The sequence below is a fragment of the Dromiciops gliroides genome, chromosome 2 (genome assembly GCF_019393635.1).
Source record: "Dromiciops gliroides isolate mDroGli1 chromosome 2, mDroGli1.pri, whole genome shotgun sequence".
Lineage (NCBI taxonomy): Eukaryota > Metazoa > Chordata > Mammalia > Microbiotheria > Microbiotheriidae > Dromiciops > Dromiciops gliroides.
In genome coordinates, this window is record NC_057862.1 from 43,518,745 (window position 1) to 43,546,421 (window position 27,677).

General features: G+C 41.5%; 1 protein-coding gene across 4 annotated transcripts in view; it reads right to left on the bottom strand.

Moving 5' to 3' along the window:
* Positions 1-27,677, bottom strand: part of RASSF4 (Ras association domain family member 4) — an 86,931-nt gene that overhangs the window by 51,456 nt on the left and 7,798 nt on the right. For 2 of the 4 annotated variants that reach the window (XM_043989176.1, XM_043989173.1), the window contains exons 2-4: positions 10,466-10,600; positions 1,471-1,568; positions 185-260 (exon numbers count right to left, since the gene is read on the bottom strand). In XM_043989176.1, coding sequence (XP_043845111.1) covers positions 185-260; positions 1,471-1,532 — 138 coding nt within the window. In that variant the 5' untranslated portion in view covers positions 1,533-1,568; positions 10,466-10,600. Of the gene's footprint in view, positions 1-184; positions 261-1,470; positions 1,569-4,941; positions 4,979-10,465; positions 10,601-27,677 lie in introns of all 4 variants that reach the window. The other 2 variants (XM_043989174.1, XM_043989175.1) reach the window with 2 other exon arrangements.

Below are 27,677 nucleotides of genomic sequence, written 5' to 3' on the forward strand. Positions count from 1 at the left end.
GGAGGAGATAAGGAGCATATGATGAGACTGACCACAGGCCCTGATCTCCAGCTGGGGAGACTCTCTCCCACAGCACAGCTTGGAGCTCACTCCAAGAAAGGCCTTAGTCAGTGACTGGATTATCTCCGGGGAACTCTGCTTCCTTAGCCCAAATCCTTATTCGATGTTAAATCAAAAATCTTACCTCTCGATGTCTCAGCTGGAAGTTTCTTCCTTCATGATAACAATTGTACGTTTTTAGCAGAGATAATAGTTCGGACCTGCTGGGGCGAAAACACAGATTTAGGCTTGTGGCGTGAAGGTGACAATTATGGGATGAGGAGAGTGGTCATAAATAATTTGTTGGAGAAATTAAAGTTTTCTGTGCCATAGAGGGCATTTGTAAAATGAGGCTACCAAGACTTGCCCTGATGCTTCATGGGATCATATGGAATAACAGAGCGAAGTACTTTGAGAAAGTCCTAAACGTTCTATAAACTTCTATTTCTAACCTAAATAGTCTCTAAAGTTGGGAACAAATGCCATCTAAATCCTATCCAAACACTATTAACTTCTATATTTTTTCCCAGTAAAAAGGACTCTGTGGGCATGTACATGTATATATGCAACATATTTATGGGCACGATAAAATTAAGAATGGTGGGATGGAATGGTAGGGTTGAGCAGAGTAAAATGGTAAGTAGAGAAAAGGTCACTGAAAGCAGTGTGAGCATCTTTGCACTTCTCTGTTTAAAGGTTACTTACCTAGGCCCAACCCCAGACTGGCCCTCTGAATCCCCACCCACTTCAGGGTCCCTCCAAGGACAATCAGGGCAGTTGGCCACCATATCCTTGGTTGCAGATGCCCTGCCTTGCAAAGAGAAAGCCAGAGGATCATAGGGTAATATATGTGAAGTTAACACCCTCATTTTACAGATGAGGAAACTGAGACCCAGAACAGTTAGTTAAGTGGAGCAGATCATTCCTCACATGATTCCTCAATTCTGTGGATGCAATCGCTTGAAAGGTTTTACCAGAGAAGATTGGTATAGTTGTTATGATGTTTGTATTATTATACTTCATGAGAGTCATTATGCTTATGAGAATACTATACTTATGAGAATCATAAACTGTCAGGATTAGAAGGGACCTTGAATGGGTTCTAGATGAAACCTTTCACTCCCTTCCTCATTTTATAGATGAGGAAAGTGAACATCAAGGAGGTTGAGTGACTGGCCCTAGATCACAGTGTTAGTAAGCTGCAGAGATAAAATATGAACCCAGCTCTTCTTCCTGCCTCCCAGTCTCCTACCCTAATCATCCCTCCTTCAACTTTACAGACAATTCTGAGGATTAGTCAATGTTAGAAGAAGCAGCACATCAAGTCTAAATCAACCTGTGCCCAATGAGTGGAGTAAAGCAATTAAGGTGAGAGAACTGATGACCCTCCCATTCCAATACTCCTCCCCAGTGGAAGAAGGAAGCACCTACTTGAGAATGGATTTACTGCCACTGATGAGCACATGCGAATTGGGCAGGATTTCTTCGTCCATCCTGACCAGCAGCTCTGTGGGGGACTAGGAGTCAATCTGCCAAGAAACCAAAAAGGGCATATAAACATAACTGCAAGGCTGTGGTGTCCAGGGGAGCAATGGCTGTCTGTTACATTCAATAGAAAGTGACATTGTCTTCCATCTCTTGTGTATGTTGTGTATGAATAACTGTCTGTATGCTATCTGCTCCATTAGAATGAGAGGTATTTGAAGACAGCTACTCTGGTTTTTGCATTTCTTTGTATCCCAAGTACTTATCATAGTGCCCTGGTATACAGTAAATACTTCATAAATGTCTTCCCAGTGACTGCAAGAGTCAGGTCAGAACTCCTCAGTGGGAAAAAGCTTAGGAAGTTTAGCCTCTAGGTTAGCCTCTTCCCCCAAGAGAAATCAAGTGATTGTCCTTTATGGAGAAAACAAATATCAAAAAGATTAATCAATAAGCATTTAGTAAGCACCTACTGTGTGCCAGGCACTGCAGATACAAAGACAAAAGTAAAACACTCTGCCCTCAAGGAACTTAAAGTATGAACAAGATGCACACATATAACTACATATAAAATATATGCACAGCAAATTTTCTAAATAAACATTAGCAGCTTTGGGGGAGGGGGGAGGTGTTAATAAAGAAAGACTGCAGGAGGTGGCATTTGAGCTGAGCTTTAAAAGAAGCTAGGAATTCTTGGAGCCAAAGAAAGTTGAAGAGGGAGTGCATTTCAAGTATGGAGGATGCAATCTAACCAGAAAAAACGGTAAACACTGGCAAAATCCCTTGATAACTGTACTCCATGGAGCATTATAACTGGAGGAACCTGAAAGATCAACTGTTCCATTCCTTCCTATAAATTGGGCATCAGTACTACACAATGGAACCCTATTTGTACCTCACCAGAGCTATTTAAAACCCAGTCATACTTCTCTCCTTAATCTCTGACCCTTTTCTTACCAACTATCTTGGCACCCAAACCATTCCTGCCCCACCCCAAGTTCTGGTACCATGATTAAATTAACTCCAACATGGCTCCTATAGTGTGCATATCTACTAAAAAAATGGCACCATTCACCATCCTAGTAATTTTCCAGATCAAAATGCTCTTCTCAGAACACTACTCCCATATATCCCATAACATGTAGAGGGAATATATTACATACATAATATAAACATTATATATTAGAATATGTAGAATATTTTATTTTAGAGTATTAGAGATATTCTAATATATACACATAGTTGTAATATATATGGAGAGACAGACAGAGAGACTCTCTATTTGAATGTTAGCTACTAGAGGACAGAGACATTCTTTCCTTTGTGTATCTGTATGCCCCAGTGTTTAGCATAGTACTTGGCACACAGAAGCTGCTTAATGAATGCTTTTTCATTCAATCTTTCATTCACTTTCATATTCATGTCCACCTTCAACATTTTCCACACAGCATAGAATCATGACCACTGGTTTTTCCAGGGTCAGTCCCCACCTACAACTGGCTTCCCCAGGTACTGAATCATCCTATGTGGGTTTGGTCACTGTAAAGTCCTTTATAATTGTTGGGACCAGACTTTTGGATGAGATTATTCTACTTTCTGGGTAATGGAAAAACCTTTAATAGAATTGGATACTCTTTTTTATCTTCTATTCTCTTCAAATGAAAGAGGGTGTGATATGAAGTTAGCTAAGGGATTAATACAGAACTGCAGGCAGAATACCCAACAGAAAGCCTTCTGTGAAATTAGGTGACCTCCTAAGTCAAGTGAGCCTGAGGTTGTAGGAAGGGCAAACTGTCTTGATCAAAGAGATAGAGTGGGCATATCCTAAATTGGCCTGGTGGGGGAAGTGATGGTGGGTGCCAACCACAGCATTTAGGAATAAATCAAGATGATGGAATCTTGCCATCTTGTCCACCAGAAACTGACAAATACTTTCCTGAAATCCAAACATACCACGGCTATGCCATTTCCCTGATCTATCAGTCTAACAACAATCCTCTCAAGAGATAGGAAGTGGGTTAGCCTGACATGACAACTTGTCTTTGATGAAGCCATGGTGGCCTTTTGCAATCACTGCTTGATTCTTTGTAAATGCTTAAAAAAACATCCCTCTAATAATAACTTCTAGAATTTGACCAGTAAATGAACCCATCAGCCTAAAGATTTGAAGACATCATCCCTCTTCACCCCATCCCCTTGATAAAAAAATGGAACATCACTCTCTGGGGACCTGAAACTATGAGAGGAATGAAAGTTCGGCAGAATAGGCCCACAGGGGAAATTTTAGCAAAATTCCAGAATCATAGATTTTTTTGAGTCACAAAGTACCTTCGAGATTTCCCAGTACAACTCTGCCCCATGACCTTATAAAAGAGGAAATGGAGTCCCAGAGCTTAAGTGGTTCTCCAGGAGAACTGAGTATTAGCACAGCCACATCCCTCATCTCCTGACATTTAGCCTAGTGTTCTTTCCACAGCTCCATGCTCATAGGCTGCTATACCTTACCGCTGACCCATGGAGCTTGTGATTTAAGGTTTGCAAAATGCTTTACATAGTATATCACATTTTATCTTCCTAATAACCCTGTGATTATTCTCCCCATTTGACATGTGGGGAAATGGAGGAAGAGGCATTCTGACTTGTCCAGGACCACACAGCCAAGTGTCAGAGGCAGGATTCAAACTCAAGTCTTCATCATGTTCTGATATGTCAAGATTTTTTTTGAATCCTAGCTATCAGTGCTATCCATGCCCCTCACCCTTTCGCCATCTATAAACTTGAGATACATGACCCCTATGCCCTTATATAAGTCACTGATAATAATGTTAAAACAGGACAGGATCAAGCTCAAATCCCTGAGACACTCCACTGAAAACCTTCCAAGTTGACATGGAATCATTCATGACTACTTTAGAGATTCTGGACTTCACGTAGATCAAAATTCACCTAGCTGTACCATCATCTAGCCAACCTCTATCCATGTTGTCCACAGAAACAGGATGAGATGCTGGATCAGACACTTTTATAACATCCAAGTGAACAATCTACCGCAATGGTGCCAAATTCGGATGGAAAGGGGTCACTGCAGGCCACATATTGACCTAGAAAGCCACAAATTAACATTATCTATACTGTATTGTATTTTTTAAACTTATTTTCTTAAGCACTTCCCGATCACATTTTACTCTAGTTTGGTTGTCTGGGGTCCCTCAAGTTTGACCCTTCTAATCTCCAGAACTCCCCCTGACTTACCAGCTTAGTAGTAAACGAGCATTTACAAAACACCCTCTACATGGCAGGAACTTGGCTAAGGAAATGAAAATTAGGGGGAAAGGAAAAGAAATTAGTCTGGTAGGATTATTCCCCTCAAAATAGATTCTGCACAGAACTCTGGGTTTAGATCCCAACTTGGCTACTCACCAGCTGAATAAATGACTCTGGACCTCAACTTCCTCACCTGCAAAATGGGAATAACATTATTTTGACTAATGGCTGAGGAAACTGTGGTATATGACTGCAGTGGTCTGCCAGTGCACTGTAAGAAAGAGAATCATGAGTGATGACTCATAGAAACCAATGCAGACCGAGTTGATCAGAATATTAGAAAAGCACGAACATAATGACTACAAGACAAAGCTGAAAACCATATGATTCAAAATACCAAGTTCCTAGGAGGAGATAAGGAAAGATACTTCATTCTTTAAGTTGGAGAACTGCGGGGGGGGGGGGGGGGGGGGGGGGGGCGGGGCGCGGGCAAGGAAATAAAGAGGGCGAGAGGTTGGTGGGGATGGAATGCTCCACCTACTCCAGACCCTAGTGATTTCTTAGCTATCTTTGACCACCCCTTCCCAACCACATTGCAAGGGAATATGTGCTGGGTGTAGCAGAGAGGGAAGAAAGTGTATATTTGAAAATTACTGTGATTTTTTTAAAAAAGTAGCAATAAAACTTTTAGAAACAAAATAAACTAAAAAAATTACTTGTGCTGACTACCTCATCAAGTTGTTGTGAGAATCAAATAACAAAACATGTGAAATCATTTTGTAAACTGTAAAGAACCATATATAAATTTACATTGTGATTATTGCTATTGCCCTCCTTAGAGGGATCACATTACAACCCTTGGAATAAGGGAAATGAATCCAGGAATAGTGTAAAAGGATAGATAGGATTGGGGGCTAGTTTGGAAGACACCAAAGTGACTGTTCTAAAGCACAAGTCGGACTCGGTCACCCAGCTATTTAATAAACTCCCAAGATTCCCTATAGCCTCCAGGATCAAATACAAAATGCTCTGTTTGGCATTCAAAGCCCTTCGTAATCTAGTCTCCTCATACCTTTCTAATCTGTTTATACTTTACTCCCCTCTATATCTTCAAGCCAGTGACACTGGCCTCCTGGCTCTTCCTGGAACAAGATCCTCCATCCATCTCTTGGTTCCAGGTATTTTTTCAGGTATTTTGTCCCCCCCCCCCATGTCTAGAATGCTTTTCCTATTCATCTATGCCCATGGCTCCCTTAGCCTTTAAGTCCCAACTAAAATCCCTTCTTTTACAGGAAGCTTTCCCTAACCCCTCTTAATTCTAGTGCCTTTCCTCATTTATTTCCTACTTATCCTGTATATAATTTGTATATATTTGTTTGTATGTCATCTCCTACATTAGAGTATGAGCTTCTTGAGGGCAGGGACTGTCTTTTGCCTCTTTTCGTTATCTGCAGCACTTGGCACAGTGCCTGGCACATAGTAGGTGCTTAATATATATTCATCACCTAAATGAAATATTAGTAGCAAGGAGAATGGTTAGGTTGAATAGTAGGTAACATTTAAATCACACTTTAAGGTTTACAAAACACATAGAACTATGATCTTATTTGCTCTGGGAAATTTGGGTTTGGAGGGGAGAAGTGACTTGACCAAGGTCACATAATTAACAAATGTAAAAGGCAGGATTTGAACTCTGGTCTCAACATATCCATTTAGTCCTCTTTCCTCCATTATAGGTTATTGCAGTAGAGGATATCTATCTATCTATCCATCTATCCATCCATCCATCTATCCATCTCTCTATCTCCTCCAATGCAATAACCTGTAGTGGAATACATACATACATACACACATATATATACACACATACATATATACACATGCCTGCATGTGCACACACATGCACCTACACAATACATATAGGCACAAATGTATATATTATGCTGGGTGTACATATGCATGTGCTATATATTATACATGCATTATATGCATAAATATACATACACACATGAGAAAAAAAGAGATACAGATATCTGTGTGTGTGCACAGTTGCATAAAATGGGGGTAGATACTACAGTGATAACAGAGAGAATGAATCTAAGAGATACTATTACAGTTGCAAAAACACCATCACTTGGCTATAAATTAGACATAACAAAGAGGAAAGAATTAGAGATGACTGATATCTAAAGTACACACAACTCGCTGCCTCCAGGTACCATTAATAGAAACTGGGAAGTCAAAGTAGGAATTGGTTTTAGAGGAACCTTGACACACTCAGCTTTGGATATGTTCACTTTCAGGTGCTGATGAGGAAGTGAGGCTATCCAATCAGCTGACAGAAATGTAGGTTCAGAACTCAGGAAAGAGGTTGGGGCTTGTGAGAGAAATGATTATTAATATCCAATCATTTGGGGAGACCCAGAAATCTTTCCTTCTTCTAAAGTCCTGATTTTTAAAAGTTCATTATCTTGAAGGACATTGATGATAATGAGATTGGACTAACTCTCTTGTTCAATAGCCCACCCTGATTTGAGTAGAGCATACATTCTCTGAATAGAGAGCCCAAGGCTAGGGGTGGTCTGAGTACAGAGATCTTTTCTCTGTCCAACGGTAACAAGACTTCACTCTCAGCCCCTAGTTTTAATATAGCTCACCTGCCACTTCTCTTCCAAAAGAAGACATAAGGCCTCAGCCCACTGCCATGATTGTCTCTGATCTAAGAGACACGGCCAAATGACCATCCTTTTATTAATAATGTGCTGGTCTTATTAATGAAATTATTAAATCACCCAAACTTTTTAAAATTATCACAGCTGGAAATAATGGTTTGGGAAGTAGAGGTGACCTTTAGGGGCTGCCAAAGGTTGAAAAGAAAGAATAGGTCAAGGACAGAGCTTTGGGGAAACACCTGTGATAAAGGAAAGAGGCACAAAATAATAAACGATAAACGAATAAAGAAGAAAGAGGAACAGTCAGAGAAGGGGGAGGAGAACTAAGAGAGGGCAGAGTCACAAAAGTGAAGCGACGAGAGAATGTTAAGTGAGAGGAGTTTAGTAAGCACCAGAAGCTACAGACTAATGAAAGAGAAAGGGCAGTGAGAAAAGGCCTAGGAAGTCAACAGTGACCCAGAAGAGCAGCTTCAAATGAGTGATGGGGAATAAAGTCATATTGCAGGAAACTGAAGGGACTGATTAAAGCAGGACTGGGAAGGGGTCCACTGTGTACACCAGGAACACCCTGGGACAGACAACTGGCTTCAGGGCTTCACCTCTCCAAGGCAAGCCCCTAGAGGAAGGTGACTCCATGATATTTAAAAGTCCAAACACAGTGTTTTCTTTCCAGTTATAATGATTTTGAAATAGTTTCAGTTCCTGTAGTTATTTATTTAGGTCCCTGTCAGATTCGGTTTTTGTTTGGGGGGGGGAAATAACTTGCTGTGTCATTCTCCCTCTCTTTTTAACATTTCCTTGACACCTCTGGATCTTTTAAGTTTGATTTATGGGAGAGAACAAGTATGGGAGAGTATGGGAGAGAACAGGATAGTTCTAGGGAAAAGCTCAAAATGGGTGAATATTTCCCAAGGGCTCACATTTGCCATGCTTTAAGCAAGCCTCAGATACAAATGAAAGAATTTCCACAACTAAGCTGGCCTCTCAAACTTAACATGTGCAAAACATATCTTGTAGCCTTACCTCCAGCCCCATATTTTCCTTCCTCCAAACTTTCAAGTTTCTTAGCTGGGCACCACCATCCTTCCAGTAACCAGCTGAAAGCTTCACTGTTTCCCAATTAGGATATCTAATCAGGTGCAAAATAATAATTCTTTTAACCCCTACTACACCCTCCCCTTATTTATAGTCACCACCTCAGTGTGGGTCCTCATCTCCTCTTACCTAAATTATTGTTATACTTACTAAATAGTTTCCTTTAATGCAGTCCGTCCATTCTCCACTCCAAACTTCATGCAGCAGCTACTTTTATCGTCCTACAGGCAGCTAGGTAGTGCAGTGGGTACTGAAGTCAGGAACACCTGAGTTCAAATCTCTCCTCAGACACTCACTATCTTGTTCCTGTCTCTTTTGTCATTCTGATTAAACATCACTCCCTTTTACTCTCTTATGTGCCAAAATGGCTGTCTTAATATAGTTTATGTGAGATTCAGGGTTCCCTGGTATAGTGTGAGGAAAGGGGACAATCTCTCTTATATGTCACTTAGGATGCCTGGGGAAATATCCCAAGAGGTGTATGTTTGGGGCTGAGGTGTAGGAGAAGGGAAGAGGTACTAATGTTGGGACAAAGAGTCCGTGGTCCAGCTCTTGCATTGTATCCCCTAAGCTGTAGCTGAGGAAGAAGTGGTATAGAAATGGCCATGGAAACCATTAATCCCAGACCTGGTCAATAGCTGAGGTTTCTAATGCAAAAGTTGGTGTGGTTAAGATGTGATGCAACACAAGAGAGAAAAGCACTTAAATGAGTTAGTGAAGTGAAAGTGAACCAAGACAGCTTTATTGAGGGAAAACTAATAAGAAGGAGTGGTCAAGGAAGAAGGAAGCAAGTCAGGTCCATTAGAGCCCTTGATAAAATGGTGCCCCAAACCAGATGGGCTTTTAGAGAGTTCTTACATGGGTCAATCAGGACCAGGCACTGGGGGTGTGAGAGGAGAACTGGAGCTAACTGATCCTCAAACTCCCTACCAGAAAAAAGGCTTTGGCTTTAGGTTTCATTTTTTTGTTTGTTTGTTTTTTGTTTTTTGTTTTTTGTTTTTTTAGTGAGGCAATTGGGGTTAAGTGACTTGCCCAGGGTCACACAGCTAGTAAGTGTTAAGTGTCTGAGACCGGATTTGAACTCAGGTCCTCCTGACTCCAGGACCAATGCTTTATCCACTGCACCACCTAGCTGCCCCTTTAGGTTTCATTTTAATGGAGGTGACTCAAGGGATTTGAGGCTCCTTGGTGGCCTCCTCTCATCAGGGCTGGGAGGTCATTTGCTGTTCCTGATACATGACATTCTATGTAATAATCATATAGATGCTTGTCTTCCCCATTAAAATGGGAGCTGTTTGTGAAGAGACAGTGTTTCATTCTTTGTATTTGTATACTCAGCATTGCCCAGGACATTTGGCACTTAGTAGGCAGTCAATACTTGCTTGTTGATTGAAAACTGCAAGTAAGCCAGCTAGAACAGGTGAGTGACAGAGTGGAGACTGAACCCTGGTCCTGACTCCCAGCTATTTCTGTCACACCCTCCACTTCACTAAATATCATGCATCCCTCTATACCCAAAGGCTTTAAGGAACATTATTTTGCATTTAGCTCAGTGCCTGGCATACAGTGGGTACTTAATATGGGCTTATTGACTTGGTTTGACTCGAATGTTTTTAAATAAGAAGAAACTGCCTTTTTGAGCAAGAACCAAGAGTGAAATGGGAACTTTCCATCTCCAACATTAGAGGTAATGAAGGGTTATCCCAGTAGTATCTGACACAGAATCTCATAGCACAAGCTCATAGGATTTAGAACTAGAGATTATCTAGATTCTAGGCTAACCCTCTGATTTTACAGGTATCAGGGTGGGGTTGATTCATTACATAGGCCCCTAGGATTAAAGAAAGCAAATTGTTATAATAGGGTGTTACATAGATAAGGACACTGAAGCCCAGAAAAGGTAAGTGACTTACCCAAAGTCACACAGGAATAAATAGTAGAATTGGGATTTGGAGGCAGTTGACCTGAGTTCGAATTCTGGTTCTGCACACTGACTAGTTGGAAGACTTGAGGCGTATAATTTCACTTCTGGACCTCAGGTCCTTCACCTGAAAAAGAAGTGTATGGACACCATGGTCACCAGGGTCCCTGCAAGCCCCATGTGATTTATGCCCATCACATTTGCTCAGATTTCCCAACTTCTTGCCAGGTTCCGCTTTCTATTTCAGGCCTGTCGATCAGCCTTTCCTCACAGACTAACAGGCAATAGGGCAGTGAGAATGTGCTCTGAATGCTGAGTACTGCCCAGCTGGCTCTCCCTGGCCCCTCTTCCATCCATGCCCTTCATTCTGGGTAAATTCAGGACAACAAACAGTGAGAAGCCTGAATTTGAATCGTACCTCTAACACTTACAAGCTCTATGGCTGTGAGTAGATCTAATTTTTCCCTATAGAGTAGATCTATAGCATCCCTATAGTATGAGAGTATCTCCTTTAGAGGATCAACCAAGATTGTCAGTCAATAAATATGACTAAGCACCTACTATGTGCTAGACACTGTACTAAGTTTTGGGGATACAAAGATGGAAAAAGCAAGTCCCTGCTTTCAAGGAGCTTACAATCTAATCTAATTCAAAAGGAAGCTAAAAAGGGGGAGGGAGTAAGGTACCTTTCCCCGCCACACACACACACAAACACACACACACACACAGAGCCACACACAAACAACAATAATAGAGAAATTCAAAAGAATGCAAAGAAATGAAGACTCACTGGCCTAGAAACCCTTCTTAAGTGGAGGTTGGGGGAGGAGTTTTCCAATCAGATGGGCCTCAGAGGGGAAAGAGTACTGAGGCTAATGTGATCTTGCAGGATAATGGAGTTCCCATTAACATAATGAGAAAGTCCTAAGGTTTACAGCCAAATGAGAAATGATCATGCATGTAAATGCATGTAAAAGTGCTAAGGTGGGGGAGGTTACAGAAAGAAACATCAGTTACTTTTAACCCATCTGTATCTGATCCTTCATATCAGAGAAGGGAGGTGTTTTGGGTACCTTATCTACAAAGGAAGGAAGACTCTGCATCCAGAGAAAGAAGTGATAAATAAAAGTATGTTTAGAATGCTTGTACATGTATAGATATAGGTATGGGTATGTATGTATACATATACTCATATTTGTGTCTGATGGTAGCCATCTCTAAGGTAGGAAAGAAGGGAAGGAATAAAAGAGGAAAAAAGAAATTTACAAGATATTTTGATTATATATTTAAAAAGAACAGCAAGTTACACATACGAGATTTGCAGTTTCATGTGCAATCATCTTTTTAAAATTATTTTATTCCATAAATTAAAAACAAAATAAATTTTAAAATTCAGGTGTGAAAAATTCAGGTGCAAAAGGTGTAAAAGGCTTATGAGTCAAAGAAAAATCGGTTCCCCACGGGTTCATCATTAAGGATGGATTTCTATAAATAAGGGCATCTCCAAATACCTTCTCTTAAACAGCAAATACTGTGGAGAGTAGAGAATATATATCACTTCATATCAATCATTAGAAAAGATAATTTTTCAGATAATCAGTGGTCATATTAGAAAGCAACAGGCCCCGAGGGAAATGATGTAAGATACAAGAAAGAGGCATTTTAAGGGAACGAGGAGAGAGAGAAGGGAAGTGCCTGGCCAGGAGACATCCTGATGGGGCATCAGGGTGAGATCCTGGAAGGCCACAAGGCAACATGGCATTTTAGAGTTGGAAAGGACCAACTTCCTTACAAAAGACAAGGAAAACAAGAACTGTGACAATGACAACAATGAGAACAAAGACAATGAGTACAACAGCCACTGACACCAATGGAGCAGTTTAAAGCTTACAAACTGCTTTACAGATGTCATCTCACTGGAGTCTCACAACAGGCCTGGGTTAAATGTTATGACATTATAATCCTCACTGTGTATATGATGAAAATGAGGTCCAGAAATTGAGGACATACATCATTAGAAAGGGGTAGGGAGAGAGCATGCAGCTAGGTAGGAGCTAGGTGGTGAAGTGGGCAGAGCACCAGCCCTGGAGCCCCTGAGTTTGAATCCAGCCTCAGAGACTGACTAGCTGTGTGACCTTGGACAAATCCCTTAACCCCAAATGCTGAGAGAGAGAGAGAGAGAGAGAGAGAGAGAGAGAGAGAGAGAGAGAAGAGAAGAGAAGAGAAGAGAAGAGAAGAGAAGAGAAGAGAAGAGAAGAGAAGAGAAGAGAAGAGAAGAGAAGAGAAGAGAAGAGAAGAGAAGAGAAGAGAAGAGAAGAGAAGAGAAGAGAAGAGAGAAAAGAAATAGATCAGGAATGTAAACCCAAGTTTTCTACAATAAGTCTTCTTCCCACTACACAAAATTAAAACCTTTGGCAAGGCACTTCTCAGAGCCTATTATTTGCCCTGGAGAAATGATGGTCTCAAAGTTCCCTTTCCAACCCAGGTTCTAGATTTTTATTCTTTCCCCACTTTTTTAAGTTAAAAAGAAATTAAGTGGGGCAGCTAGGTGGGGCAGTGGATAGAGCACCGGCCCTGGATTCAGGAGTACCTGAGTTCAAATCCGGCCTCAGACACTTAACACTTACTAGCTGTGTGACCCTGGGCAAGTCACTTAACCCCAATTGCCTCACTAAAAAAAAAAGAAAGAAAGAAAGAAAGAAATTAAGTATGCCTGAGTTACATAAATGCCTTCCAAATAGTGTTTCCATGACAGCTACTGTATGAATAGCTCATCCTCGTCTCCACTCTTAGAAGAAATGTCTTTTAGCTTCTGCAAATTCGCCAACTTTCTACCCAACACATTTGATCAGCCCAACAGATGTTATAACGAATCATTCCAACCTGGCTGCAATGCAATCATTACTGAAGAGTTCATTCCAATGGGATTTCACCCTTTTCTACACTTTCCAAATGACTGGCCGGGAAAGGGGGGGAAACTGAAACCAGTATTTGGCTCGAGGCAGGAGTTTTCATACAATTAGTAACCTGCCAACTCAAAGGAAGGGCAGGGAGTAGAACAAGAGAGAAAAGAATGAGCCTCTAGAGAGGTGAGACAGGTCAATGCCACTGAAACAAGAAGTTGGCTTCAATTCAAACTACTGTTCAGTAAATCTCTCCCTGCCTCTGCCAAAGGGCTGTTTGCTCTAGTCTTTCTCCAAAGGAGATCTCAAAAGCAGCTGAAACAGCAGCCATCCCCTTGCAGAAAGGCCTGTTAACAGAAAGGCGGCATGCCAATAGAGAGGGTGCTGAGCTTGGAGAAGGAAAAGGCTCGGTTCAAATCCCAATCCTGCCACTCATCAGCTGGATCAGAAAGCTGAGCTACAGGATGTAGTCTCACCTATCTATTTCTTCCTCATTTAGCTTTGTCCCTATTGGCTACATGTTTCAGAGGAGTTCTGCATGGACAGACAGTCCTGGGGGAAAGGAAAGGATGAAGGATCCCCAGAGTGCAGAATAAGCTGAATGGATAGATTTCTAGCCTGATTCTAAACTTAGCAGGATACAAGAGCAATTAGTGTGACCTAGAGGAAGGATTTGAACTCAGAGCTTCCTGACTCCAGAGTCCAGCAATCTCACCCACTATTTTCTATCTGAATAGGCTTCTTCTTCATTAAAACATGCTCAGTATTGCTTTTTAGCCTTTCCTACTCATTCAAAGTTTTCCTTGTAAGGTGGTTTTTGTGTGTGCATCTTACTTCCTGTACAGATTGTCCTTTAGAAAAGGGACTGTTTTTTAATTCACCTTCATGTCTCAGTCACACCAGGCCATAGGACCTGGCACATAGTGAATGCCCAACAAGAGCTTGCTGACATAACCCTTCCTTATGTGGAAGTACAGTAAAAACTTCTTTTGACTTCCTTTGAATGTATTTTTTAAAAGAATAAATACCTTCTCTCACAACATGACTAATGTGGAAATATGTTTAACATGACTGTGATGTCCTTCTGGAGGGGGGGAGGGAGAAAAATTTGGTATTCAAAATCTTACAAAAATCAATGTAGAAAACTCTCTTTTGGGGCAGCTAGGTGTTGTAGTGGATAAAGTACTGGCCCTGGATTCAGGAGGACCTGAGTTCAAATCCTGCCTCAGACACTTGACACTGGTTGTGTGACCCTGGGCAAGTCACTTAACCCTCATTTCCCTTAAGGAAGGAAGGAAGCTAGGAAGCAAGGAAGGAAGAATAGGGGCCAAATTTATTATAGGGAGTTAGTTGGGTGGCTTGCTGTAATATTGGGGTTCAGAAAATAATGAGAGACTTCTAGGTCCAAAGTTTCCTCCCTTCCAAACTTCCTTTTTAGTTATTTCTCCCAGGCCAATAAGAAAGGAGATTAACAGCCTCTTTTCCACAAACAAAACATGTTTTATTCATGGGAGTAAAATTTACAACAAAGGTAAAGTTAATTAAGCCAGGGACAAGGGAATAAGGGAATAAGGGAATAGAAAATGAATAAGCTCCCTGACTTTATCACAGACTGACTCAAACCCCAAACTTGCTTCCTGCTCAGTTAGCTCAAAGAGCTGGCCTCAATTCCACTCACCATCTGGGTTCTATAGTTTCAATGGGAGTCAGCTGTGCAGTCCCTCTCCAGTACGCCCCTCTGCTCACCAGAAGGAAAGAGAGCTCCTCAGCACCCAGTGTTCCCCTTTTTACCTTTTTTTCTCCCTCCCCCAAAGGGGCGGTCCTTCAAGCTGGATGGCTGAGAGTTGTTTCCTAGTGACATCAGTAGTAAATTAACAGTCACTCAGGGCAGGCCAGGTGCAGCCAAGTAGGTACTTAGTTGGTTTCTCATTCTCACCCAATTCAAACAATACCAAATCAATCAGGTGAGGCCCCTGGGCATCTGCCAAATTCCATTATTTTATCAAGAAAGAAAGAAAGGAAGGAAAGAAAGAAAGAAAGAAAGAAAGAAAGAAAGAAAGAAAGAAAGAAAGAAAGAAAGAAAGAAAGAAAGAAAGAAAGAAAGAAAGAAAGAAAGAAAGAAAGAAAGAAAGAAAGAAAGAAAGAAAGAAAGAAAGAAAGAAAGAAAGAAAGAGAAAGAAAGAAAGCTTTCTTTTACATGTAATTGGAAAAAAAAGCAATTTTAAATATTATTTTAAAAAAGAATGAATACGGTAAGATTAGGTCCTCTTGAATCCAGGGATGGTGCCTTATTCACTGTACCACCTAGCTTCCCCCAGTAATTTCTCCTCTTAAAAATTCTTTTCTGACTTACCTGAAGGGAGGAAATTTTATCAGTACTTCATCAAATTTCTTAGAGAATAATGTCTTCCCCTCTGATAAAAATACTTCCTCTAAGGTCAAAACCTCTTTCAATAAATATTTATTGAATTGAATTTTAGGAATGTGTGGAAAAGGTCAAGGTCAAAACCCAGGCCCAGAAAATACAGAAGGATAGGCAAATTTAAGGAGCAATTCCTCCACTATAGGTTGTGACCCTGGTTCTCCCCATCCTCTGAAAGGATGACAGGAACCACTGATGGCAGTATCCTCAATGAAGTTCAGAAGGAATTATTCATTAGAGGGAGGAAGGAAGTCCCTTTGATTACCTTGGGAGTGGTCAAAGGATGAAGAGTTTTTCTCCTGGGGTGTTCAGGAAAGATTAAGTGACTATTGTTCCATTACTAGGAGTGATGTGTTTTATCACATTATAACACTTTCCTGGTTCAATATTCTCATTAAAGTAAGTTCAAAACATCTTGTGTTACAGACATATCCAAGGGCATGCATGGACTCTGCTAGTTCAACCCTTTCTCTCCAAGAAGAATACTTGACTCTAAAAATGAATGCACTGTTTATGATAGACCTGTGACCAACACAGAGAATATGGTCCTTATTTTTTTTCTTCTTCAACACTTGTTATGACAACCTCTAGCATGTTCAGACACTCATTCTGGAAGTAAGACACTGACTATTTCAAAATTTGCTTTGGAATGTCCACCTCGGATGGCACGAGCACTTGTAGATGGCCCTCTTGTCAAAAATGCTGCTTTGTAGAGCGGCAGGGAGGGCAGCCCTGATGACAGAATGGCCTTTATGTGGCTACAAAAGAGCCTCGATCATGAGACTCTCCCCAACTGCCCACCTGTCCAATCACATCATGTGATAAGCCCTGAACTCTTACAACAGCTGAACACAAATGTGCCAAGGCAAATTTCATCATGTGAAAGCAGCTGCCCTGCCCCAGGGTACACAATCTTTGAACTCTTTCTCTTGACAATTGGGATATAATGGCACCTAATAAGAGGTAGCCTGGTGGAGTGTTTAGGCAGCCTCAAGATTCTGGAAAACCTGTGCTCAATCAATCAATAAACATTTATTAAACACCTCTTATGTGTCAAACTGTGATAAGCACCGAGCAACCCCTGAGCACTTAACTTCTCAGTGTCCAGGCACGAAAGAGCTTTAACTGTGTCTTTGGAGTCAGACATCCTGGGTTCAAATCTTGTCTTTTCCCCTTATTAACTTAAGCTTGGGACTAATGCAGAAATATGTTTAATGTGATTGTAGATGTATAACCTATATCAGATTGCTTTCTGTGAGGGAAAAATTCATCCTCTTCTCAATAATTCTCAGGAACTCAGCAGTGAGGTGACAAAGGCTTTATTTTCTCCACATGAGAAGGAGGCACCCTAGTGTGCAGCTAGTGGGTGCCCCAAAAGGGGGCTCGCAGGCCCTGTTTTATACCCTAGTCCCTAACACGAATGGACCTTCCCCTTTTTCATCACTGGTCGGGGTTACAATCTACGCTCCAAAACTAGCTAATCAGAACGCAGTATTCCTACCCCTCTTCCTTGTATGGGCATAACTCAGGAGTGGACCTTATACTTCCTTATATGGACACAACTCTGGAGAGGACCTAATTGAGACCAGGGCTCCTTGAACCATGTGACCTTGCTAACCTGAGGGGGAGGAGGGGATCTGAGACCTTTGTCCTACAAACAGGTCAGGGGAGTATGATCGACTGTTATATCCACATTGAGAGGAGACCACTACCCATTTCTCACACTTTCCATCTTGGGGGAGGGAGGAGAGAAGCTTGGGTCAAGGTGCAGTGACCTGCCTCTGCTTGAGAGAGGATAAAATCCTTGAGGAGAAGGGTGTGTCTGTCTCTGTCTCTCTGTCTCTGTCTCTGTCTCTGTCTCTCTCTTTCTGCCTGGGATTCTGGGGCGGACAGCCACTCGGCCCCTCTCTCCCTCTTTTCTATCTAGGTATGTAGGGATTCTAATTCTAATCAATGTGCTCTCTGTCTTTACTAACATTTAATATGCTTTAATAAATGCTTAATGTCAAAGACGTGCTATAGTCTCTAATTTATAAGTAGTGTGTCATTTGAAATTAGTTGGGGGTGCCTATCTGTGTCCCAAGTTTTAGGGAATTTAGCTGGGGTTTCTAATATATTGTTACTTAGAAATTAGAGGTTATAGCACCAGTTTGGGGCATTAAGCATTCATTAAAGCATATTAAATATTAGTAAAGAGAGAGCACGTGGCTCTGAAAGTTCAGGAGAGAGAGCAGGGGCCCTGTGACTGCTCCTTCCCAGTCCCAGCCCAAGGGGGAGGGTGGGAACGTAAGCTCCCTGCAGTCCTGAGGAGATGCAGCCCTTACACACTGCTTCAAGCTAATTGGCTAGCATCGTTCAAATCTATTGGTTTACTGGACTTGAGGGTGGTCCATGAGCAGTACATACTGAGGCCAGAGTCCAGAGGACAGACCCTCTGAGGGGAAAGGCTTTCAAGGAGGTGTGGTAGTCTTAGGTCTAACTTTACTGACTCTGGGTTGGCCTTAAAAAAGTCTGGAGTTAGGCCCTAGAATGGGGGGAGGGCCCTCTGGGAGCCCCCAAATCTATTATTTTCTCACAAGTAGCAATATATTAAAAATTCCAACTAAATTCCCTGAAACCTAGAACAGAGAAAGGCACCCCTATATATTTTCAAATGACACAAAAGAGTTGTACTGGATGGCCTTTAAGTTCCTTTTGCATTCTAAATCTATGATGTTAATGTTCTATTTTGTGACCTGTGTGATATTTAGCCTCTCGGTATATATGGGAGCCATTTTAAAAACAATTTCAATGGCAATACTAGAATGTAGTAATTAACATTTAACAAGAAAATGCAGGCACATTATGAAAATTCAAAGGTGAAATCCTAATTCCACGTTTCTTCTGTTTGCCAAAGTCTTTCCACTTCCATTTCTTTGTGTATGCAGTGACTTCCCAGTGGAATTTCCATCCCATGCTACAAATAATTGCCTGTTCAAATCTGACCCGGGCTTAGGAACGCAAAGTCATATTTTCAAGTCTGTGATTTGTTGATTTTAAGAATGGAGGGTGGAGGAGAGGGAAGATTTAAAGATGAGCGAGGCCGTGCTAGTATTTTCAGGGAAGAGAAGATTGGAGGAAAGGAACATTTGTAGGCTGGGGGTGGGGAGGAGTTGTAATAATGCATTCTATTATAGCCATATTGGGTTTGAGATTTGGGGGCCGTGCAGAGGGAGCAGGTCAGTAGGCCACTAGGTGCCCAGGAGAAATATTAGAACTAAACATTTCAAACAATTTTAGGAGTCATATCTAAAAAAATGATTTTATAGAATGTCAGCTTGTCATAGATGCGAAGATGGATTGGGAATCAGGGAGATGTGTGTTCAAATTCTTGCTATGAGACTAGGCAAGTCACTAAACTTTGCTTCTTAGTTTCGTCATCTGTAAAATGGTGATGGGTAACTTTAATCACCTTTTATGTGTTGTACCTCTCCACTTTGCATCTGCAGCTCTGCTTGGTTTGACCTCCTTGGAACAAGATTCTCCACAGACCAGATCCCCCCCTGCCATGTCCACCTCCCCACCCCACTCCAGCTTCCTTTTGTGTGTGGTCTTTCCCTATTAGATTGTAAGCTCTGGGAGGGCAGGGACTGTCTTTCCTTTTCTCATTTGTATACCTGCCACTTACCTTAGTGCCTGGAACATAGTAGCTGCTTATTAAGTATTTATTGAATTGAATCGAATTGTTGTTGTCCCTCATTGGATGGTGAGCTTGATGAAGGTAGAGATTATATTGATTGCTTTTATTTGTATCACCAGAACTTAGCACAGTGTTCAATACATAAGTAGTGTTGTTGTTTAGTCATTCAGTGCCATCCAACTCCTTGTGACCCTGTGGACTGTGTGGTACATGGCATTTTCTTGGCAAAGATAGTGGTGTCATTTGCATTTCCTTCTCCAATGCATCAAAGCAAAGGTTAAATAACTTACCCAGGGTTACAAAGCTAGTTAGTGTGTGAGGCTGAATTTGAATTCAGGTCCTCTTGACTCCAGGCCTAGCACTGTATCCACTGAGCCACTTAGCTGCTTCCTTCAATACACAGTAAGTACTTGATAAACATTTTATCCATTCATTTATCTATTCATCCATCTATCAATCTGTCCATCTATCCATCTTCATTCATCCTTTGGTACCTATCTCACCTCAGACACTTACTAGCTCTGAGACCCTGGGGAAGTCACTTAACCCCAATTGCCTTAAAAAATACCCCACTAATAGGGCCATGTCTAGTTATCTTGATGAATATCTTGCCACTAGACCCAGATGGCACTGGAGAAGAGAATGAGGTTGGTGACCTTGCATACCCCTCCCTCACTTAAATCCAATTCAGCCAAGTCATGGCATCACCCTGATGTCATGATCCTCTTCTGGAATGAAGGACAAACAACAAAAACCTCCCTCACAGAAGTGTTTTGAGGAACAAATGAGAGAGCATCCCAGAGAAAAGAAGATGGTCAGCACTATCAAATCTAGGCAAACAGAGACTGAAAACAGAAAAGTCCATCAGATTTAGCAGTTTAGAGATTTGTGGTGGCTTTTGAGAGTAGCTTTGAGTGCTAGAGTCAAAAATCTTGATTATAAGAGATGAGAGGGTGGAGAGACAGCAGGAGCAGGAGCAGACAAGCTATTTCTGGGAGTCAGGTTTTGAAAGGGAGGAGATATAGGTCAGCTTGCTCAGATCAATTACTCCAGACACAATAGCTGCAGAGGAACTATTGCTAGGCTAAAGAAAGGCTCAGGCAAAACAGGACATGAGAATAAAACTGAACAAAGCAAAAAATAGGTAGAGTTTCGGCTGGTTTCATTAGCATTTCCTTCTGAATCTTAGGCTCTCTCCTCCTCCTCCTCCTCCTCCTCCTCCTTCCCTGAATTTAACAGCCAGATTCCTGGTACTCCCCTCTCCCATCCCTCTAAGGGGATGAGCTATCTGCATAGTGGTTTGGAAAGCACCACCTTTATCTACTGATGAATTCAATTCAGTTCATAATCGTCAGTCAGTAAGTATTTATTTTGTTGTTGTTGTTCAGTCACATCCACTCTTTGTGACCTAATTTGGAATTTTCTTGGCAAAGATGCTGGAGTGGTTTGCCATTTTATTCTACAACCCATTTTACACATGAGGAAACTGGGGCAAACAGGGTGAAATGACTTGCCCAGGATCACACAGCTACTATCTGAGGCCAGATATGAATTCAGATATTCCTGACTCTAGTATTAAGGACCAGTCTTTGCTTTTGAGGAGCTCAGTCTACTGGGAAAGACCACAAGAAAACATCTATTTATAACATATATGTGGGATAAATTAAAAATGATCCAAATGGGGAAAGTACTAGCATTAACTGGACCAGGGGTGGGATTTTATCTGGGACTTGAAGGAAGCCAGGGAAGTCAGGAGGCAGAGATGAAGGAGAGCATTACAGGCATGGAAGTCAGCCAGGACAAAAGTCTGGAGGTGAGAGATGGAGGGTTTTGCTAGAGGAACAGCAAGGAGGCCAGTGTCACGTGTGGTGGGGGGAGTTTGGGGAAGAATAAGAAGGCGGAAAAGGTTGGACCCGTTTTGAAGGGTTTTGAATGCCAAACAGAGGACTTTATATTTGATTCTAAAAGTGATAGGGAGCCCCTGAACTTTACTGACTCAGAGGTGACACGTGGGATCTACATTTCAAGAAGATTAATTGGACAGCTGAGTAGAGGATGATTGAATGGGGAAAGACTTGAGGGAGAGAGAGACCAACTGGATAAGCATTTATTACCTACCAACTGATGAGTAAAGGTAGAGATAAACATTCCATGTCCTCAAAGAACTTATCAGGCAGGCAGATAGTGCAGTAAATAGAGTTCAAACCCTACCTCAGACACTTATGATCTGTATGACCTTAAAACAGGTCACTGAACCTCTGAATGCCTCGGTTTCTTCAATTGCAAAATGGGGATCATAATAGCATCTACCTCCCAAGGTTTTGATGAGGATCAAATGAAATAGTTGTAAAGTACTTAGCAAAGTGTCTGGAACACAGTAGGTGTTTAATAAATGATTGTTCCCTCCCTCTGTTCCTACCTTCCCTTACTATTTCAACTGTCCTTCCCACTATGTAACATGATAGATTGGGCAGTCTTCCTGTTTCTCTATGGACAGGTCTCCCATCCATCCAAGTGAGGTGAAGAACAAAGACAGTACAGACATCTATCCACCATAAACAAAGTCTTTGAGAGCCATTCCCTGGAAATCACATATTCTCTAGTATCATAATTGATTGTGGGAACAATCTCTTCTAGTGAACTCTAAAATCCTTGAAGGTAAGAAGGCTGGCTAATGCATTCCCTTAATAATAAGATTGCATGCACTGATTATTGAGCATTTCACTTTATCTTGACTAGTCACATTAGGAAGATCATTTTTGAGTTCAAATCAGGCCTTGGACACTTGACACTTACTAGCTGTATGACCCTGGGCAAGTCACTTAACCCTCATTGCCCTGCAAAAAAAAAAAAAAAGAAAAAAGAAAAGAAAAAAAAGAGATTGCTAGTTAGGCACAATCATTCCTACAGGAAGATCACTCTGCTCACCACGCCATGCTGGCAAGTGGGTACTGCTGCCCCCTTCCCTCTATACTGGGTCAGAGAATGGTTAATCCAATCAACACAACTATTCTTGTCAAGGTTTCTCTCAATCAAGGGCAGCTACATGGTGCAGTGGATAAAGCACTGGCCCTGGATTCAGGTGGACCTGAGTTTAAATCTGGCCTCAGACACTTGACATTTCCTAGCTGTGTGACCCTGGGCAAGTTACTTAACCCTCACTGCCCCTCAATCAGCTGCCCAATTATTTGAATTATCCTTCTCTATCACCCCCCTCTCCAAAGCATTGCTTTCTAGTCACTACTCAGCATATGTGTTATCTTTCCCTATTAGAATGTATGCTTCTTGGGGGCAGGGGACTGTTTTCCTTGCTTGTATTGATATCTCCAGTGGACAGTGCCTGGTACACAGTAAGAACTTCATAAATCCTTATTCATTCATTCATTTTCATTCATTAATTCATAGGACGATAGATATAGAGCAAGAAGATACCTTGAGAGTCATCCAATCTAAACCCCTCATTTCATAGATGAGGGATCTAAAGCCCATTGGCGCAGCATGACCTGCCCAAGGTCACCAGCTTTGAAATTCAAAATGTCTAGAACTGAATTTCTCACTTTTCGCCAAAGAGCTGTCTCCCAATCTTCCTATCTCCTTAGTGTTTAGTCTTCAATTGTCTCTGACTCTTTCCCCCACCCTCACTACCCATGTGCATTTAATCACAAAGTTCTATGGAGTCTATTTCTCCAATATCTCTTGTTTCTGCCACCCTAATTTAAGCACTAATTCAAACTCTTTAATTTAGCTTTCAATCTGTCCCCCTCCCCCCAAAAAATCTGGTCCAACTCTACCTTTACATCCATATTTCTGTTTTGGAAAGAAAAAACATTATTTACAACTTAGGGTATAAAGCAGTAAAAGGTTTTATTTCATCTATTATTGTAAGCTAAGGCAAGGAAAAGCTTCATTTGGTCCACTGAGAATAGAAGTTTCCAAGGGGCAAGTGGGCTTTAATAGCATAGCACAATGTAAAGAAGAATGGATTTAGAAGTGAGAAGACCCAGGTTCAAATTCTACTTTTTCTCCTTACTACCTAAATGACCTTTGAACGACTCTTTTTACCATAATGGGTCTCTTATATCATCTATAAAATTAAGCAGTTGAAATAGTTAGTCTCAGAGTTTCTTTCCAATTCTAGATAATTCTATGATCCTGTTTCTAGGAAATGGAGTCCTGCTGGATTCATAAGTAGATACAGTCACAGGCTTGGGGGGCTGGGTTGTGTGTATGCATGTGTGTACATGCTTGTTTCAGGGAATGTGTCCAAAACTCTGAGTCTGGGGGGGTCTGACAGAGTAGACTCTGTTGGTCTCTTTGTCTTTTGGTTGTCTGTGATCAAGAACTGAGGCAAAAGAAAGCAAACAATAGGGGTTCCATGTGACTTCTCATTTACAGTTAAATGGAGACATTCTAAAATTGCATTCCTTGTGTTGAAAAAGGGGAAGTGAAATGCCTCCCCACCCCCAACATATCTCCCATTCCTCCCTGATTCATGTACTGTGCTTCTGACAAACAAGACTAGTCACTGTTCTGGGTCTTGCTCTTTCCCATCTTGCCTCTTTGCATTTGTAGATGTCATCCCTTCCCTGGACTCCACCCACATGTGTGGCTGTTAAAATCCTTCTCTTCCTTCAAAACCTAGTGCTGGTGCCACACACTACTCCATGAAGACTTCCTTGGTGAGGGAGGAGTCCCTCCCTCCTTGATCTCTCAGTCTTCTCTTTCTAACATTGTATAGCCTAATATATGCATATTTATGAAATGTCTTGGAAATGGAGATGAAATTGAAATAAAAGGACCTGGGCTTGCATTCTGGTTCTGTTGCTAACTCCCTGCATGCATAACATTGGCCTCGGTTTCCTTTTTTATAAAATGATGTAGGACTAGATAATATCTAAGGCCCCTTCTAGTTCTGGAATCTATGTTTCCATAATGCATTTCTGTGATCCTATGATTCTTCAAGAATGCATGCTCCTTGAGGACAGGGGATCCTATCTTTGTTGGGTTTTTTTTATATTTTTATCTACACACCTGGCAGAATGTCCTGCCTTTAACAAATGTTTACTGAATTCTTGAATTGAATTGAACTGGGGCTAAGGGAGCAACCACTTCCTTAACCTGGATCACACTAGATCAGCCTCTGGGGGTGACTGGGGAAAAAGAGGGGAGAACCAACAAGGTGTTTTAGGTCTAGGCCCTTAGGCAGAAGTAGGAGGAGACAGTAACCTGCAATATCATCACTAGGGTGGATGCTCTAGGGCTGCACCACAGACATGTGCTACCCACAGTCTAACTTAGCCAAAGCAACAAAGTGACAGGTAGGAATCTCTAATGCCAAGCTAGGAAGCACCTGAGCATTACCACTGGAAGCTGGGAGTCCTGAATTCTAGTCTCACATCTTCTTATTGCAAGTCCCCTCTCCAAGCCCGTTTCCCTATCTGTAAAATGAATGGTTGGACTATACAATCCTTAACATTCCCTCTTGCTTTAAAACACTGTAGTGCTTTGATTCTATGAGGCATTCTTTCAGAAAAAAGTTGGGAGAGAAGCCAAAGGATTTTCTCTACTTCTATAATAAATGCAGTAGAGTGGAGAGGAAACATGCCTATTATTTATTGATGAAGTCAATAGCCATGCCATGATTAAGATAGGGTATTAACACTTAAAAGGAGAACAGAGAGAATTACAAACTCCTCCAACAAAAATGGAAATATCTGCTTTCATAAATCTCACTAAATCCAATCCAAATGCACTTTGCCCTTCCCGAGGGCCACCCTCATTCCCATCCTTATCACTTGCCCCTTATTGTTATCAAAACTCTGAAACTTGCCAGTTCTGTAACTATAGACGGTCAAGTCAACTTTCTGAGCCTCAGACACTTCTGAGGCAGTGAGGACTTTGTAGGGCTTCTGACTGAGATGTCAGGAGACAAGAACAGAGAAGCTAGAGTTCCCCAGGAGCCTAATGTCAACTCCTAAGAACTTAACTCATCACCATGAATGTGGGAGCCTGGGAAAGACTAAATGAGATGATGCTAAGGTCATTAACTGTTTTTGGTGGGGAGAAATTGCATTTGAGTCACCAAATCCAATTCAACAAGCATTGACTAGGTACTAACAATGTGCCAGGGGTTGGGAATACAATAAAAACAGTGCCTGCTCTCAAGGTGCTTGCAGTCTAGTAGGAGAAATGAAGCCAAGAGCATAAATAAACAGAAAACAGAATAAGGAATGCAGAGTCAGAAGGAATCTTTGACATTGCTCAGTCCAAAGTTTGACCAAATCATCTTTACAATATAGGGACAAATAGTCTAAGGACATCTAAGGATGGGTGACACGGGTCCCTCTTATTCTCACACGGCAGCCTCCTCCATTTCTTTTTCACACAGCTCTGATGCTTGGGACATCTTATTTCCCTCTCTATAACCCCTATTTATTGGTCCTAATTTTCCATAAGGGTCTACACTGAATATGTTTAATCTCTATTTCCAAGAAATCCTTTCAAGTGTTTGAAGATGACTCATATCTTTAGCAAATCTCTTCCCTCAGACTAAGTGTCCCGAATTCCTTCAGTCACACAGATCTCACCTCCATTCCTTTCTCTTCCCCCAAACAGCCACCACCATCATACAGGTACTCATCACCTCTAGCCTGCACTATTCAAATAGCCTCCCCTTTGGTGTTCCTGAATCTGGTCTCTTTCTCCTCCATATTTTAAGACACAGGTATAACCATGTCATTCTAATGCTTAAGAAATGTTACCATCTCACAAACTCTTCTGTTTAGCAATTGAAGCCCTTCATGATCTGGCTCCAGCACATTTTCCCAAGCTAATTATTTTTATTTTTATTTATTTGTTTGTTTGTTTTTGGTGAGGCAATTGGGGTTAAGAGACTTGCCCAGGGTCACACAGCTAGTAAATGTTAAATGTCTGAGGCTAGATTTGAACTCAAGTCCTCCTGAATCCAGGGCCAGTGCTCTATCCACTGCACGACCTAGCTGCCCCATTCCCAAGCTAATTAAACCTTACTTATTACTTTACCTTATGAACTCTATGTTCCAGACAAAATGCTGTTTCCCATTGATGATCTGTTTCTGGCCTCTGTACATTTGAATGGGCTGTCCTGGTTCTATTCAAAGAATGGAACCGAATTGAATGGATCTAGGATGGGACAGAGCCTGGGCTCATTCAAGGCTCAGCTTGAGTGTCATCTCCTTAGAGAGACCTCTCCTGATCTTCCCATTGTTACTGCTAACCCGCCTCCAGAAATTACTCTGTATATATTTTGTATTTAGTAAAAACTAGCCTTTATGTAGCATTTGAAAGCTTGCAAAATGCTTTACAAATATTTCATTTTGTCCTCATACCCTGGAAAATAAGAAGGGCTACTGTTACCTCTATTTAACAGGTGAGGAAAATTGAAGTGACCTTCCCAGGGCTCAAAAAGCTAGTAAGTAACTAGGGTTGGCTTGGGGTTGGTCTTCCTGACTCAGTCAGGCACCCTATCCACTAAACCATCTGCCAGCCTGGGATGCCACCCAAGGTTCATTTCAGTTCCAAGAATCCATGATCTTTTCTTCTACAGGCTAAATGTCCTCAATTCCTTCATTACTGCTTCAATAATAAGATTGCCTCGAGGCCCCATGACCATGCCAGATACACTCTTTCAGATGCATTTCAGTTTGCCAATATAAATCCTAAAAATATGGTGTCCAGAAAACACTCCCAATGTGAGGCTGAGCAGGAAAGAATACAATGGCTCCATCCCCTCCCTTGTTCTGGATATTATTTTTCTCTTAATGTAACCTAAGATCAACCTCGCCCCTCCTTTTTTTGCTGCCACATCAGAATTCTGATTCATTGAGCTTTCAGTCCTTTTAAACCCCCAGGGTCCTTTTTTAACGCATGGCTTTCCTAAGATCTGACCATGTCACTTATCTGCTCTGAAAGAGTCAGTCTCTCCCCACTGCCTCTGGGTTAATAGCTACAAGTTAAATGCTGAGCTAAGGAACTTGCATGCACTGCTCATCACTTCTCTCCCTCCCTCCCCCATTCTAGACTTAGAATTAGTTGTTTTTTTTTTCTTTTGGAAACTAATGTAGAACTTTACATTTATGCTTATTAAATTTGTATGTTGTTAGATATAGCCCATCCATCATTCTAGCCTGTCAGGATCTTTCTAGAGCCTGATTATGTCATC